This window comes from Scomber japonicus, chromosome 1 (assembly GCF_027409825.1).
Source record: "Scomber japonicus isolate fScoJap1 chromosome 1, fScoJap1.pri, whole genome shotgun sequence".
In the NCBI taxonomy this organism is placed as follows: domain Eukaryota; kingdom Metazoa; phylum Chordata; class Actinopteri; order Scombriformes; family Scombridae; genus Scomber; species Scomber japonicus.
The window spans coordinates 32,028,610-32,044,780 of record NC_070578.1 but is presented as its reverse complement, the minus strand read 5'-3'; the positions used below and the strand labels follow the sequence as shown (position 1 = coordinate 32,044,780).

Genomic DNA, 16,171 nt, shown 5'->3' with positions numbered 1-16,171 from the left:
AACTTGAATGCCTTCAGTTATTCATGAAATGGTGCTTGAGGTTTCCTTATATTAAGTTATTTCATATTCTTCTAAATTAGCTTAATGTATTAAAGAATCTTTTCTCCCTCCATCTTTGTGTTTTCTACAGTAAAGTGAATGAGAATAAGTGATCATTTGTTCAGCACTTTCCCCCCACTTAAAAATATATAGAAACTGTTATGTCTGAACCACTTGCTACATAGATCATATATAATTATATAACATTTTGCTGATTGTATTTGTAATTTATTGTAATTAACGTTTTCACACAGAATGGCTTGAAAGTCTGGGTGAAACAGAAGCTTTACTCTATAATATATATGGTGTGATGTTTTTCGTTTTTTAAGCTTGTGCAGTTTATGGAATAAATGTGTCACTGCTGATGCCTCTTTTCAAGTTTTTATGCTTGTTTGCTCACTATATGGACTGTTTGTAATTGCTTTAGCTTAAAACAGCTTGATAAGCAAGAAACTGAAAACTGCTAAAGAGGTGATGAACAGCCAATATTTGGAAGAGTAAAAAGTTGCTATTTAAGAGGGAGGGTAAAGCATTTTTAAAACATCTGATGCGAGAAAGATTTTGCCTGCTGAGCTATTCCCAAATGTAGTGTACAGCCCGCTGAACAGAGCCACTGATCAGCAGCCACTTTGGGGGAGTTTTTGGATGCACTGCAGGCTCTATATTTTCATTTCCACCTGTCAGAAAAGAGATAAGGCCTGCTCTTTTTCTTATAGGATGACATGAATTGAGGGATTATTGAAATTCAAGGGTCCGTCACCTTGGGGGGGCAAAAAAAGGAGGAATGTAATTTAATAATTTCTTCTTCATTAACTTTTGAAGTCCTCTGTGTTGATAAATCGTTGCAGCATTATTTAACTGACTAACCATTTTGATTGAGGACAGCTGTTCTTTCGCTTTGCACTTTGATTGATTTTATTAGAGCATTTTTAAGATAAAAGAACAAATGTCAAACATAATATATGAAGAAAAACAAAACTCTCAGACCTTTAAGTGACACCTGTTTATTTCTGATATCAAGTCAAGGGAACCAAATGCAACAAGGAAGGACAATGGGGTTGTTTAAAAGGATGGACAGCTCGGTACGTATGGGAGGCGTCCGCAGTACGTGTTTCCTGTGTTACATGCAGTGCACGCGCAGTGTCTGGCCACAGGGTAAGTGACTCCCACTGGACAGCCGTCGATGTGTTTCACCTCATAGGTCCAGTCACCGCTGCAGATCTGCTGTTCTTCTTGGCCGTAGACCGGATCCTGTAATCAACACCAAAAACTTATCAGAGGGAACGAAAGTTACAATATATTGTGTTTTCTGATACCTGAAAATAATGAAAGGAAAGAGTAAACACAAAGAGATGATGTTAGACTCAAATGGAGACTGTTGCTGTAACTTTCCAACTGATTGACAAGTCTTTTAATTAATACTTGACAAGCAAAAAATTAAATAATCAAGCATGTTTTCTTCTATAAATGCAAAAGTAAACGTGGTGTGTTGACTGATTTAACTTTGCTAAACTGCAACTTTGTTTTACATCAGACCATGTTTCTCAATTGACGAGGTTCCGGGTTTTCCTCAATATCATCATTCAAATTTTTCATTTCATTTTCAACTCTGATTGTCTAATAAGTGTAAAAAGTGACAATTTTTTAAACCCATCACGAATCAGAAATATAAACTGCATACATATGTGTAAATTACATGGTCAAAATGTACTGATTTATCCTTTAATTCCAGTTAATAGCCAACTTTAGCAGGGGCCTCAGCTTTGTCCATGAATTAATGGACTCAGACGCTGCACCTGGTTTCTGTACTGTATCAGAGAAACAATGACAGTGTGTGTGGTGGACTTCAGGTTAGAGAGCTAATCTATTATTATTCTACTTTCTCTGCAAATACATCCACCAAGCCTGTTTGACAGTGTTGATAATGTCTTTGTAAAATAGGTTAAATAAGTTGCACACATATCTGTAATCATGATACTGAAAAATGTACTTATCCTTTAATCTAGTCATTTGTCAACTTTATGTGGTGGCCAGCTAGACTAATTCAACTCAGTGTCTTTTATTGCCTTGTTTATACTGTAGTTTGTTGGACTTTAACTTGGTGGAACTGAAGTGAAATCAATGAAATGAAAAAAAATAAATCCCTAAACCTTAACTGACCTTATAATAAAGACTGTTTCCAAACTCGAATACTGTTGTACAAATATTGGATTGTGACACTACAGCTGAACATAGCATGCATATGATCTCAAGCAGAATAAATGCACATCATGATGGCTCACAATGACCAAGGGTGCAACCCGATTTAGACTTTTTAACTTTACCCTGTGGTAACACTGTCCTTCACACATGGTGGTGAAGATGAACTCGGTTCTGCCACAGCTCTCCACGGGGATGCTGACGTTCTTTGGATGGCAGTCAAGGCTGCAGCCCTGCCCCGCCCCCGCCATCGCCAGCACTGCTACCATGACAACCAGCTGCATCCTCTGCTGGGTGCAGCTCAGACGCCTGCCACAAGAGGGGATCAGGCTTCGCATCAGATACTGAAGCATGTCAGAGAGGATCTGAGAGGGGAGTATCAACGTGTGGCACAGCTTAGAGACTATTTATAGCATTCTGGTGATTGAACCACTCAGGTATCAATGTTTGATGCTGGATTTAGATCAACAGAACATATTTCAGTTTCACCTTTATAGTTCCATAAATTTGCATCTGCTTGAAACACATCTGCTTGAGACATGACCAAAATGATCTCTGGTTTGTCTGACAGCTGGATCTGAAATCTCTGTACCTAAACCAGGAGCTATTATTGTTGTAGAATAGAATACGATCTATTAATGAAATATATCAACAAGATCAATTTTAGTTTAAAAAACATAATAAACGTGCCACATTTATTTTTTCAGAATGGATAACCAAAATATATTTCCCAGTCTTGCTATCAGGACTTAAAGGATTGGTCCACATTAATGACTAAACCAACATGTTTCTCACCTCTGCCGCCATCCCAACAGAACAAAAGGTGACTGGAGTTTTGTTTGTGGTGCTCACATCATTAAGGATATATAGACTTTAGTGTGAGCTGTTTTCAAGAAATACATGGACACAATAATATTAACTTAAGATCCACGTATTAGCTTTTTTTTGGCATGTATAGCCACATCTCACAGCTAAGATTGAGAGAAGAGTTTGTCTTTTCAGAAGGTCAAGAACGAAAAAGCGTGTGTATTCTGTGTGTAATGAGGACACTGTTTTTGAAAAGAGATGCTTCTGTTCTCTTTTTATGGAACGATGGATGAAATCTCAGAGAAAGATAAATAAACCCCCAATTATCTGAGTATATAGGAAGTAAGCGACTGACTCGTTTGGCTTCCTCACTGTGAGCTGTGAGGCAACTTAAAAAATTCAGACATTACTGTCCAGACTGAATAATTGAGGTGATCGAACATCTTAATATGATATCCTCACTACTGTATGCTATTAAAATGTGCGTGTTTGAAAAATCCTATAAAAAAAAACCAACAGAAAAAAAGTGATCAGAGACATAAAGGGGAAAAGAAGTTCTCATTTACATAATTTTCACCAGAATTTTCATATCAAAGTTTTCTTCTGAAAAGTAGAAAAAAATCAGGTCTCAAAAATATTAAAATTTTACTCCTCTATGCAGCTTTAGACTAAACTTTTAAAATATCACCTTAAAATTAAACATTTGCAGTCACAGCACATACATAAAGATGTCATTTTAACAAAATGAGACAATTTTATAATGTCTCCATATACATTCTCATTATGTTTTTGACATTTTAAAACAGAATGATAATTACATTTTCAGCACTTTGCATGTAATATACATAAATCTTTAATAATAAAAACGTACCTGTAGAGATTTGTTGCTTTGGAAGTTGTTCGTCTTGTTTCTCCTGTTAACCTCTAAACATCTGTAACAGCTCTCGACCTGCGACTGTTCTCCCTCTGACTTAAATAGGGCTCCTCCTAAATCCTTTTAATCTATTCAGCCTCGGTTCTGTGCTGTTTTTCCTAACTGTTTAGACTTAAGAAGTAAAAAGCTCCTTCTCTTTCCCTCGACAGATCAGGGAAGGCCTGTGGCTCAAGGCCTTTCCTCCTACACATGAGGAGGAGCGTGTCGGTATCTTCAGAAATCTGGTTTAGATAACATGAGTGAAAGGCTTAGAGGGACTGCAGAAATATAAACATATCTGCCCCCACAATGAGATGGAAAACACTGACACAAGCGTCAGTAATTCATTTGTGATGTTCCCTCTTCAGTGATTTATAGAGTTTTATCTTTTTTTCCAGTGTGTTAATGTTAATACGATGTGTCATTGTCTGTATTGGTGCAGTTCAGTGATGAATTCAGGTCACTTTTGAAGCTAAATGAGACGTATCACACCTTTACCTGAGGTAGAAATCATCCTAAGAGGCATCACAGATTTGTGATTGTGTCATTTTCTGCTGTTTTACCATGATATAAACACACCTGAGATACAAATTAAATTATTAGATCAATTTTAATTAGTTTTTTTAAAAGGTATGGATAATTGCGATTGAGCCAACAATTTTTAAGTGGGTTTTATGAAACTACTTAAACACATTTTTCTTATTGGATTATACCATCTTTCTAATTATTCTGAAAGCATCCATTTTTCTTCATAGACAAATGGGACCATCTTTGTTCCTTTCAGCCCATTCATCTCAATTATATCCATATCCAGAGACACCACAGAGGAGCATACTACCATGGTGTTTTTGTTTGTTTGATACCACCACTACAGGATGTTTAAGCAGTCTCTAAAACTATATGCAGCAACTTTTAACACTGCAGGGAACTCTTTATCATTCTTTATCCATATGAATGACACATCTATAACTTTAACGTTTCTCTGACACTTTTTCTTTGTTTAATGAGGTGTAACTGAAGGTTGTATCCAGTGGTCGAAGAAGTATTCAAATAATTCAGAAATGTGGTATATTTCCATCTAAAATGTAGAGTAGAAGTTTAAAATAACGTACAAAGACAATACTTCAACAAACAAATACCTCAAAGTTGTACTTCACTCGCTTGCCTCCCTTTTCAGGGTTAGGGTTAGGTCATCCCTGTTTCAGACAGCTGTAGCCTAATGTCCTGCAGTTTGCTGCTATCTGTTTTTCAGAAATTCTGTATTCTGCTGCATTCAATAAAAAGTAAGCACTGCACCACAGGCTGGACAGTCTGCAGTGACAGTAGAATATAACTACTTGGGCTGCAGCCATGGTTCATCCAACTGCTGCTCCGTCTGCCCTTACGGCCACCAGGGACTGAGGTTCCTGCTATGCTGCTATACTGCTATGTTGCTATACCTGCCTAACAACGACTTTTATAGAGAGTCACCCTCGTCTGCTAAGATGCTAAATCCTTTAGGAAATATGAGCTGAAATACATCACTATTAGCATGAATTTTGTCCTTAATGAACACAAGTCATAGTTGATTAATGTTGTATTCACAGTAGCATGCGTCATTAGTCATTTTCTGAGAGGTCTGCATAACAGCTGGTAATTCCTCTTAAAATGAGCACATCTGCACTGAAAATTGGTTCATTAGATATGAAGCTGAATGCTCTGCATTGATATGCTAATTACATGAGCACCTTAATTATACTCAATGTGGATACTGGAAAAGGCAGTTAAACCTGCAGTGGGGAACTTTTACATATGAATGAACGGACTCAACAAACAAGTTCACACGATGCCGATTAAAGCGGTCACCACCAGGTTAATCTCTCTGTATTTGACAGTATATTGTTTTTAATCTGGTGTTGAGTTCGACAGTCCTTCGCTGCATAGAAGAATACATGAATGCAGACTAATGCTGGCCGAGCAGCTAACTTCTGCAAAATATGAAGGAGGCTAAAATAATTTAATTGTGCGGCTTGAATAGACTTTTCAAAAGTTATCTGACCAAATGGATTGAACTCTGACAGTGAAATGAATAATTTTGCGGGAGTTGTGTGATACTCAAAACTATTTATCCACTGTTTTACACCTGCAAAGCCACAGCTGAGCCTTTGACACAAACTCACGTCAATAGTGTTTTTGTAATTGCTCTCACTGCCAGAAGAGGGAGACAAAAGTCGCACACTCCAGCTTTAAGACTTTCAAGATCATTTCAAATAATATGTACCTAAAAATAATTTGTGTTTCAGCAAGTATAAAGGAGAAAAATAATCTCCTTTAGTGCTGTGTCCAAGGTTTATACGTGTTTGGTATGTCTAATAGCCTATATTTGGAAACTAGACTGTAATTAAAGATGATTTATGTATGGGTTATGTATACAATAAAGAAATGATCTCTTGTAATTACCCTTACGACTCTGTATTATTTTACTCACTCTGTGCCCGAAATTATAACCAATCCAGTCCTTTTTTATCAGTTCAAATTTATTCAAAGTGGCAATAGGCCTACAAGCTATAAAAAGCTGTTTTCCACTTGCCAAAAAGTGATTCCAGCTCCTACTCTGGGACTGAAAGGTTGTTTCTGCCTCCAAATGACTTGATTTCAGTCATCAGGATTGCATTTTAAAGATTATAGCTCAACCAACCCAGTAGTTACCAGTTGAAATTTCTTTACAGCAGCAATACAACCCATAAAATGCACATTTGCACTTGCCAAAAAATAATTCCTGCTCCTGTGTTGGGAGTGAAAGGTTTTTTCTTTCTCCAAATAACTCGGTTTCACTCATTAGACTTAAAGTTTATAGCTCACCCATCCCTTTTCACCAGTTGAAATTTCTTCAAAATGGCAATACAACCCATAAAATGCATTTTTCCACTTGCCAAAAAGTGATTACAGCTCCTACCTCAGGACTGAAATGTTATTTCTGCTTTAGTGACTTGATTTTTATTTTAGCCAAACCATGATTGAAAAAACAGTTCAACCTTTTGCAAGTACTGTCTGACCGCCAGTTGCCTTGAATATTTGGGTTATATTTTACAGGTTTTATAATATTCTTCTTCAACTTCTCTTTTAAACTGCCTCTCTGCTTCACTTTGTGAATATATATAATATATATATTTCATAAAATGAATATATATTTCATAAAATGCACTTTATAGGTTGTATTGGCCCTTTAAAAAGGTATTTTAACTCGTAAAAAGGGCTGGGTGAGCTATAATCTTTAAAATATCATCCCCATTAATGAAATCAAGTCATTTGGATGCAGAAACCACCTTTTAGTCCCAAGATAGGAGCAGGAATCACTTTTTGGCAAGTGGAATACTGTCTTTTTAAACTGGTACAAAGGACTAGATTGGTTATAATCTCTGATACACAGCATGTACAATAATGCAGAGGCATCTGAATAATTATCTGCAGAACAGATAATGTCTTTATTGTATATATAACCCATCCATGAATCATGTTAATTACAGTCTAGTTTCCATATATAGGATCAAGGACATCAGACATAACACACGTACAAACTTTGGAAACAAAACTATAGTACTGACTGTAATCTCATAAATGTCATGGCTGATTACGCTATAAACTGCAGACCCTTCAAGACATACCTTTGACATTAGCACGGACATAAAGTTATGTGTATTTGCACGTTATGAGCTGTAGACGTATATAAATGTATATAAACTGGACAATAAAGTTTTAACAGGCTGAGCACACTCCCACCAGACAAGAATCAGTTTCTGGTAGAAAAATCTACTTTGTAATCAGATGTGTTAGGTCTGGAATAATAAGAGGAGGTGATATGAAACCACCTTCTTCTCCAAATGGGAAGCTTTTATACCTTTACTCTTTAAATTTTAACACCAAGAGGTCTACATCGATAATATAAATTAAAACACATTTTGAAAATGAATATTCAGATTCATTTAAGCATAACCTCTCATTATCTCCCATTAAACCCAAACGTTTGTGTACGTCATTAGAATAATAAAATGCAGTGTGTGGAGATTTTGCTGCTGTGATTATTTCCATTTAGATATTTATTCTCAAAGATTCTGTAAAACTTTTAAATGTCCTTATTTTCTCCTGCTTGAACTATAGTGATATTTTGACTATTATTTATAATGCTGATGTCATCTGCATACCTTTTTTGAATGTTGAAATAACTGTTGATTGATTTGAGCTGTTTATCAACCTGGGCAGGTTGGATGATTAATCGCACCTGCCACCATAGAGCCTGCCAGCCTATATGGGTGTGTGTGTGTGTGTGTGTGTGTGTGTGTGTGTGTGTGTGTGTGTGTGTGTGTGCATATATATCAACAAGTCCTCCAAATTAAACCACTACATACACTTTTTGACCGTGTGCGCTCTAGAATGACACATAAGGGCGTTTTCTATTGGTGGTAATCAGCAGGACAGCAACATTTGTCTGTACTTTTTCGAACCTATTACAAATCACTATTGGAAATGTGACACTCATGGTTTGAAACAGGAAACAAACATCAGTCTCCTGTGGCAAAGTCCACAGTTGGGTTAATACCTCCTTCCCCCGAATGTCACCCTAAAGCAATAAATGTCATCTGGACTGTGCCACTGCTCCGGGTCATAATTACTACTGCGTCTAAATGGCACCTGTCACTGAAATGCAATTATATGTCATTTTTGGTCAGCTGACATTACGACCTATTGTGTTGTTTTTCTTTGGAGGACACTGTCATTTATATAAGAGTGTGGGATTTACTCTTTAAATCATTTTGGCCTAACAAAAAGTCTAACTTGGATTAGTTATTTTTTAGTCCGTCAGAGGACATGATGCACCAAATTTGATGGCAATCTATCCAATAGTTGTTGAAACCACAAATGTGAACACTAGACTGTCCACCGATCTGATCGGCTATATCAGATCGGCCGATATATTGCATTTTATGCAATTTGTGAGATTGGCTGTAATGTCTTAATTCGCCGATCTGATCAATGTCGTCATGTTGAAACTTTTTGCAGATGCTCCCGTTGCATAGATTGCAGATGGCTTGTCTCATTTACTCCGAAGAAGTTCCACACCATCGACATGTTTGTTTGAATCCGACAGCTAGTTTTGAGCCCTGTCACGATGTGACGGACAATAAAGTTTTTTGAATCTTGAATCATTAGCTGTCAGATTCAAACAAAGATGTCAGTGGTGTGGGACTTCTTTGCAGTAAATGAGACAGATAAAACACAAGTTATTTGCAATCTGTGCAAAACTAAAGTACCTCGTGGGGAAGCATCAATACCACAAATTTAATCAGGCACCTGGATATGGAACACAAGGAGGAGCATGCAGAGTGTAACAAAATCAAACACCGGAACAGATGCTAAAGCAAACAGTAAATTAACAAGTTATTCAAATACACATATTGCTCCCTCACGTGATCGGATCAGTGATCAGTTTATTTAAACTCACTAATCTGTGATCGGTGATCGGCCCCAAAAATCCTGATGTACACCATCAGGCCTAGTGAACACTGAAGTCTTCATGATTCATCCTCTGGGGATCATGAACAGCGGCACAAAATTTTATTGCAATCCATCCAATAATTGGTGAGATGTTTCAGTCTGGACTAAAGTGGTGGACTAACTGACCAACCATTTTAAAAATGTAAAAGGAGCTTTTGAACAAGCACATGTACCAGAGAACATCTTACATCTCTTTTTTTGCAGCCATAAGATGAGAAGGCCTGCCCTGTAATGTAACATTAATGTCCACCGGGAATCAATTTGGAAATGATGGACGACGTGATGGTTTCAGCACCCAGGATGATTTTCAGGTTCATAACTCTAAGCACTACTATAAAAAAGCTCCTTTGGGTGTAAAAGCTCAAACAAGCTTTATATGAAACCACATATAAAAACAGCTCCACGCCGTACATCTTGCTGACATCACAGATTTGAGTCATAGGTCATTGGTTTTGAGCTCTGGAACCGAGTCTTCTTGGCTCTCGCTTTTTGTCAACACACCGTGATCGCTGCCATAACAGGACAGGCGGCATCCTCAAAACCTGCTCAGTCACACCTTGCCCTCCCTTTTCAGCCGCTCCATTTGCTGCTACTCCTTTAAAAATCATTGTGTCACATGCACAAAAAAACAAACACTCAGAGGCCCTGAACACGCTCACGTTTTCACCCTCTTTACATTGGGTCAAAACAAAAACCGCCTCCACAGCACCGCCAAGGACGAGGCTTCTGTGTGGTGACCGTGCTGGATGTTGCTGTGTGCAGGCTGAGTGTGGAAGTACTGACTCCTGGTGTCTTCACTTTCTCTTTTCATTTTCACCTAATCCCATCCCACGTTCATTGTTTTATTCTTTGCTCAGCATTTCAATGTTTCTGTGACTTTTAAATATCTTATAATAAACTTTTTGTGTTCATTTAAACTGTGCTGCTTCTCATTATTACGTACTAGTATTACATGCTGAGTCACTCCTAGTCCTATTGTTAAATTGTTGGTATTTGTGGATTTATTACATGTATTTAGATTTTATAATATGTTAATGCAGGGCTATGTGATCATTCAAATATTATAGTTTATTGATTTTCAGTGTTGCTTTGTTATCATATTGTGTTTTCTTTTTACAGATTTATCTCGTCCACATTGAAGATCCCCTCCACACAAACACTAAGAAATATACAAATACTCTGCTTGGAACAATAATGTGTGTCTGATGTAAAAAGCATAATTACCTCCTTAAAATCCTCAAACCTGCAGTGCAGCACTTCTACATATAAATGAACATCTGTTACATTCAAGCCATTGCCAATGAATTTACACAATAGATTAAGCCCCATCACCGCCAGGTAAATCTCTCCGTAACTAAAAAAAACTATTTATCCTCTGTTTTAAAGCTGCAGAAGTAGCAACGCAGAAGGCTACAGCGGAGCCAATGATGTGAGCATGGCAACAGTGTTTTTGTAATTACTCTCACTGCCAGAAGAGGGAGACAAAAGTCCCACACTCAGTTTTAAAGTTATATCTTTTCCCTCCCCCTTATTAATGATTCCAGTCTATGAATAAGCAAATGTATTTCAGACATTTAAAAGCTGGACCCAAGATGTCTGTTTGTGCACTTTAGGCTTCAAGTTTCCACATCTTATTTGTATAAATGTAATATTGGACTAGGATTGACTTCAAAACAAGTTGTGATGTCACAAATTACTCTCACAGGCCGACCGCTAAAATTTTTCAAAGAACACAGAGAAACTTTTCACCTTCAGACAGATTGAATAACTGGCTGTGGCATCTTTGGCAGCTCTTAACACATCATTTACATAACATCACATTAAGCTAATGGGGCAAACTTAGGAAACAGCTGGTTAGTTATACATCTAGCAGACACTGGACACCATAAACATTCACTGGATGTTAAAGTTTGTGTTCACCTGATGAATGTAGCACCAATACTCACTCTCCTTTGTGCTCTAATTGCATATCTGCCAAGTCCCGAGAGAAACACGGCTCTTTAGCTGCTAAATGCTCCATTGCTTTGTCAGTCTGCAGTTTGGTAATGGACAAGTAACATGCGGTGAGTTTTTATTAGCTTATTTGCTGAAAATAGCTTCCTGCTACAGCTGAATGCATCACTGACAAGAGCAGTGAAAGTGAACCAACACCATTAAGTTTTTGGGCAGTGAAACTGAAAAAAAGAGCTGAAAGACACTGAACTGCAGAGTCCAGTGATCCAATATTTCCTGTAGGCCTCTCACATACAAGTAATTATGTATTGCATTGCCCATATAAAGGTCACTGATTCTAGTTATTATTATTAACTACACCTTAGACATTTAGATCTCTCTTCTTGTGAGTAAATTGGATTTAACAGACATCAGTTTGCTTTGTGTGATCCTATAACATGCAGAAGGATTTTGTCAACAAACGCACCTTTTTTGCAGCTCTGGCATCAGTTCAAAGTGCATCTACACTTGTTTGTAATAAGGCACCTTCTATCCTCACTCTATCACCTCTTATTATTACTGACCTCACAACTCCCCCTGGTGCTGACTGAGGCGGATGCTCAATGAAGTGCAAGGGGTGAGTGTGCATGATGTGTATGTGTGTGAGTGTGTGTGTGTGTGTGTGTGTGTGGTAGAGACTAGAAAAGAGCTCGTCTAATGTCTTCAGTAAGTGTCTGAAACACAGAGAGCGACGACTGTTAAGACTTAAAAGAAACCAGTAAGTGATATTCGCACTGTCAGCAAGCATAAGTCACTGCATTGGATTTTACATATTGTTTTAGTTCTTATGAGAATTATGTATTGTATAATACATTTTAGAAAGAGACTGCACAAGCAACCAAAAAAAAAATACCCCTAAAGGAATATTACAACTGGAGGTTTAAAAAACCCCTCAGGGAATGATTCCTTGGAGGAATATGGTGATTTCACAGTTTGGAATTGCTGTTCTTGTCCTAATTAAAGTGTTTGAGTCAAATGGTCAGTTTGAATCAAATAGACGGGACAGGATTGGGCCATACTAATTGCTGGGTATCACAGCACCGGGCCTGCAGTGGTACCTGCAGAAAAGCAATTATCTTCAAAATCAAATTAAACCTGGGAGGTTCAAAGGTGTAAACGAATAAGACCTTTTGTATCCTGTGGTGCAAAATGATCCAAATAAATCTGCGGTGACATTGAAGTGGATGATCAGTAACAATGACTCAACAGTTACCTTTTTAAAACTCGGTGTCTCCCTACAACTCAGTGTCTCCCTACAACTCGGTGTCCCCCCCCCCCCCCAAAGATAAAGCAATATTACAGCATTGTGCATTATAATACGAGGCTTTATTTAACTTGTTTTTTAACCTAATTCAGCTGGATCTATACCTGTCTGTATGATAAAAGACTGTGTGACTATTGTTTTTACAATTAATAGACTTTAGCAGAAATCTTTTGTTGTTTTAATTGCCTTGTTGCCATTAAAAAAAAGCATATTACTTACTGTGCAAACAAGCTTGACTTTTTAAGTATCATAAAGCTATGGCTTACACCTGTAATGGTAAGTGCACTAATGACAAATCGCAGTAATATTCATTATAGTGATTTGTCTGTGGTTTTCAATATTCATTACTCAAAAAAGTAATGCATTCTTAATTGCTTTTTCAATAGTAATGCATTGTTTGACTAATTAACACCTGAGCAGAGTCATTTGTTAGAAGACTTGTTGTGTAACACTCTGAGATGAGGACTGTAGTGATTCTTGATTTAAAAAATAAATCAGGATGGTTCAGGTCTCCCTCTCTTACTTGAAAGATGAAGAACTTGGAGAGGAAATTGTTCTTCTGTTCCTCTTATAAGCTACTTCACAATATGAGGAGATGACTTGTAATTAAGAATTGGGGTACTACAGTTTTTTAATGATCTAACTCAAGGTGGTGGTATTGTATGGTTACAATATTTTCATTATGTTTTCATCATTGTAGAGTCACATTTTCTCAGGTGCTGCAGTTTCTGCTGTTCTGGTTTTATTGGTCACCTGATGATAAGCTGGGCCCCTTAAGTGTCTGGCCTCTAAAAGACTGGCTGTTATCCTGACGTGTAAGATTTATGAATGTTTTATACTTCTATTTCCCAACGACTCTGGTTCTGAAAGCGGCTGCAACTTTTGCAAAAAATATGATACAACAGCTGTGTTTTCAGAGAGAAAGCAGAAGAGAAAGGAGGGGTGTGATGTTAAATATGGACTGTACATGGATGGATAATTGTCATAATAGTCATATGAAGATGAAATTGTGTTTGGGGGCATATATTTCCTGGTTGAACCCTCGGACTGAGTCTCTACAGTATATGCTCCTAGACTGAGTACTATATGTTCATTATAATAACCTTATGAGTTAGTGTGCCACTTTCAAGTTTTAAAACAGATGCCATGTTTTAGACCCCATCCTGGTTTGTTTTCCATTTGAATTTGTAATTATAGAGATTGTCTTAATGATTCATATTCTGCTATTTGTCTGTTTGTCACCACTTTTACCGCTGTGTTTAAAGACATTAATGTTGTAAACAACATCTGCAACAGATTAGACATCATGAGTAACTTCAATTTAGAAGTTTTCTTGTGTTAAACTTAAATTTTGGTGGTGGGACTGAATCTTTTGTTTGCATTTGGATCACGGTTTGTAGTCTACCTGTCAAAGAATAAACCCCAACTACTCTTGGATGAAGTATTGATATTTCTCTGCAGTGACACTTGGAAATGTTTTGTGTGCTGTTGGCAAAAAAAAAGAGTATTTTTTAAAAGTCTTTCATTCCCAATGTGATGGGAATCATGTGCAGATTTTATATCAGATATATCTACAAGTGATATTATTATTTTACAGGCTGTGTTTGCCTCTGATGTCTTGTGTCTTTATATTGCAAAGTTTTATACCACCAAGGTTTAGTGTAAGATCGTTTTCTACTGCAGTGGGCAACAGCTGTACTGTAACAGCTCATTACTCGACTGTGGAGCAACTGCTGACTTTACATCCCAACATTCAACGGTTTCTTCTCTCTGTGGCTTTAGGAAACACTCACTGAACTATTCCAGGGCTGTATAGTACAGAAAAGAGCTAGAAATGAATGAAACAATTCATTTTTGAATTTGGTGCCATTCACCTTTTGGCTTCCCTTACTTAATCAAAAACAAATATTAATATACATAATACTTACAATATAAAGAATGTAATACAATTACAACACAAGGCACATATTATACAATGTCTCTGTTTATTCACATAGGAAGAGGCTGAAATATCAAGATTTTGATGCAAACTGAAGCCCCAAAACAGATATTAATGGAGGTTTAAAGAAATTAGTTGAGAAGCTTTAAAATTTGTTGTGTTTATGTGCATAAAAATTGCAAAAACAAAAACCTGTATTTGTGGCTCACATTTCTTCATAACTTAAAATTAGCTGAATATCAAAGTCTGATTATTCACAGAGAACACTGGATTTCATATTTTTGATGGTAGTTTAATTTATTTGTGTAGGATCAGGTGAAATCTTTACTGTATGTGGATGATTTTGGTTACAGTTATCTTATTGAGAATGTTGAAAATGGTTCAATACAGATTTCTGAGCTGTAAGTGTGCACCCACGTTTCCCCAGAATATTTTATAAGACTAAAACAGGATAAAGACAGACAGTGGTTTGATCTGTTGGGAGGGTGGGTTTAACTGAAAACTGAGACTGCAACAACCATTTACTCTCTACTGTTGGTGAGTCACACGTATTGTCGTTACTTTAGGGATAAATGGAGAGTAATGCGTTACTTTTTGGGGGGTAAGGACACCGGTTGCCACCCGGCAGTGATGGTGAAGGGCAGAGGAGTCTCCGGTGTGAGACTGCAGCACGGTGCGCAGTGACCGGCTGCATCCACTGGGGGAGGACCGAGCACCGCCTGCACACGCTGCAGTACATGGACGACTTTCTCACCGAGCCTCTCCATCATCACACACACACACACACACACAATGGGAGGGATACAGGAGTATAGGTAGGGCTACAGCGGCAGACAGACAGATGTGTGATGCTCAGACTTGGGGCCATTTCCCCTCGCCTGCGTGAACGTAAACTTTTACCCACCCTCGCGTCTTTTCGCCGTGACTGTGCGGAGCTGTCATTGATGCCAACTCGCTTCTTGCACACCTGCTTCTGTTTTTTTTCTTTCTCCCCACACTCTCTCTCTCTGTCTCTCTCCTTAAATGATCATTATTGCTGCCAGTACCAGGAGCGATGCAGCAGAAACGGGGGCTGAAGTGGCAACAGATCCTGTTGAATTGAGACAAGACGTCGAGACGCAGCCAAAAAAGTGTCCTCCTCAGAGTGCGTCAGAGCACGGATGTACATAGTGGATTATATGGTCGCTGGTTGGTTACGACGAGGGATTAGTGTTATTACCCCCCAAAATCAAGACGGGAATTTGGGCAAAAGCGAAGAACTGCATCCTCACCTAGCCTACCTCCTCATCCTCTTCCTCCTCCTCCAGCAGATTTGTTTGTAGGGGGGCTGAGGCAATTTTCGTGTGCCCCCCTTTTCAGATGTAAGTATGAATGTCAGAATGAAGGGAGGCTATTTTAGTGAGCCGAAAATTTCGTGCGTAATGTCTGTTCTGAACATGCATTCATTTCCGTTATCATACCTTGACGTCCACTCAATTATAATAAT

General features: G+C 37.8%; 1 protein-coding gene across 1 annotated transcript; it reads right to left on the bottom strand.

The window, feature by feature from the left end:
* Positions 1-1,027: 1,027 nt before the first annotated feature.
* LOC128357105 (gonadotropin subunit beta-1) lies at positions 1,028-11,438 on the bottom strand. The gene is made up of 3 exons (XM_053317347.1): positions 11,411-11,438; positions 2,364-2,547; positions 1,028-1,290 (listed from the first exon to the last, which is right to left on the bottom strand). Exons 2-3 carry the CDS (start codon positions 2,520-2,522, stop codon positions 1,102-1,104), a joined length of 348 nt encoding a protein of 115 aa, XP_053173322.1. The 5' UTR covers positions 2,523-2,547; positions 11,411-11,438; the 3' UTR covers positions 1,028-1,101.
* Between the last annotated feature and the right edge of the window lie 4,733 nt (positions 11,439-16,171).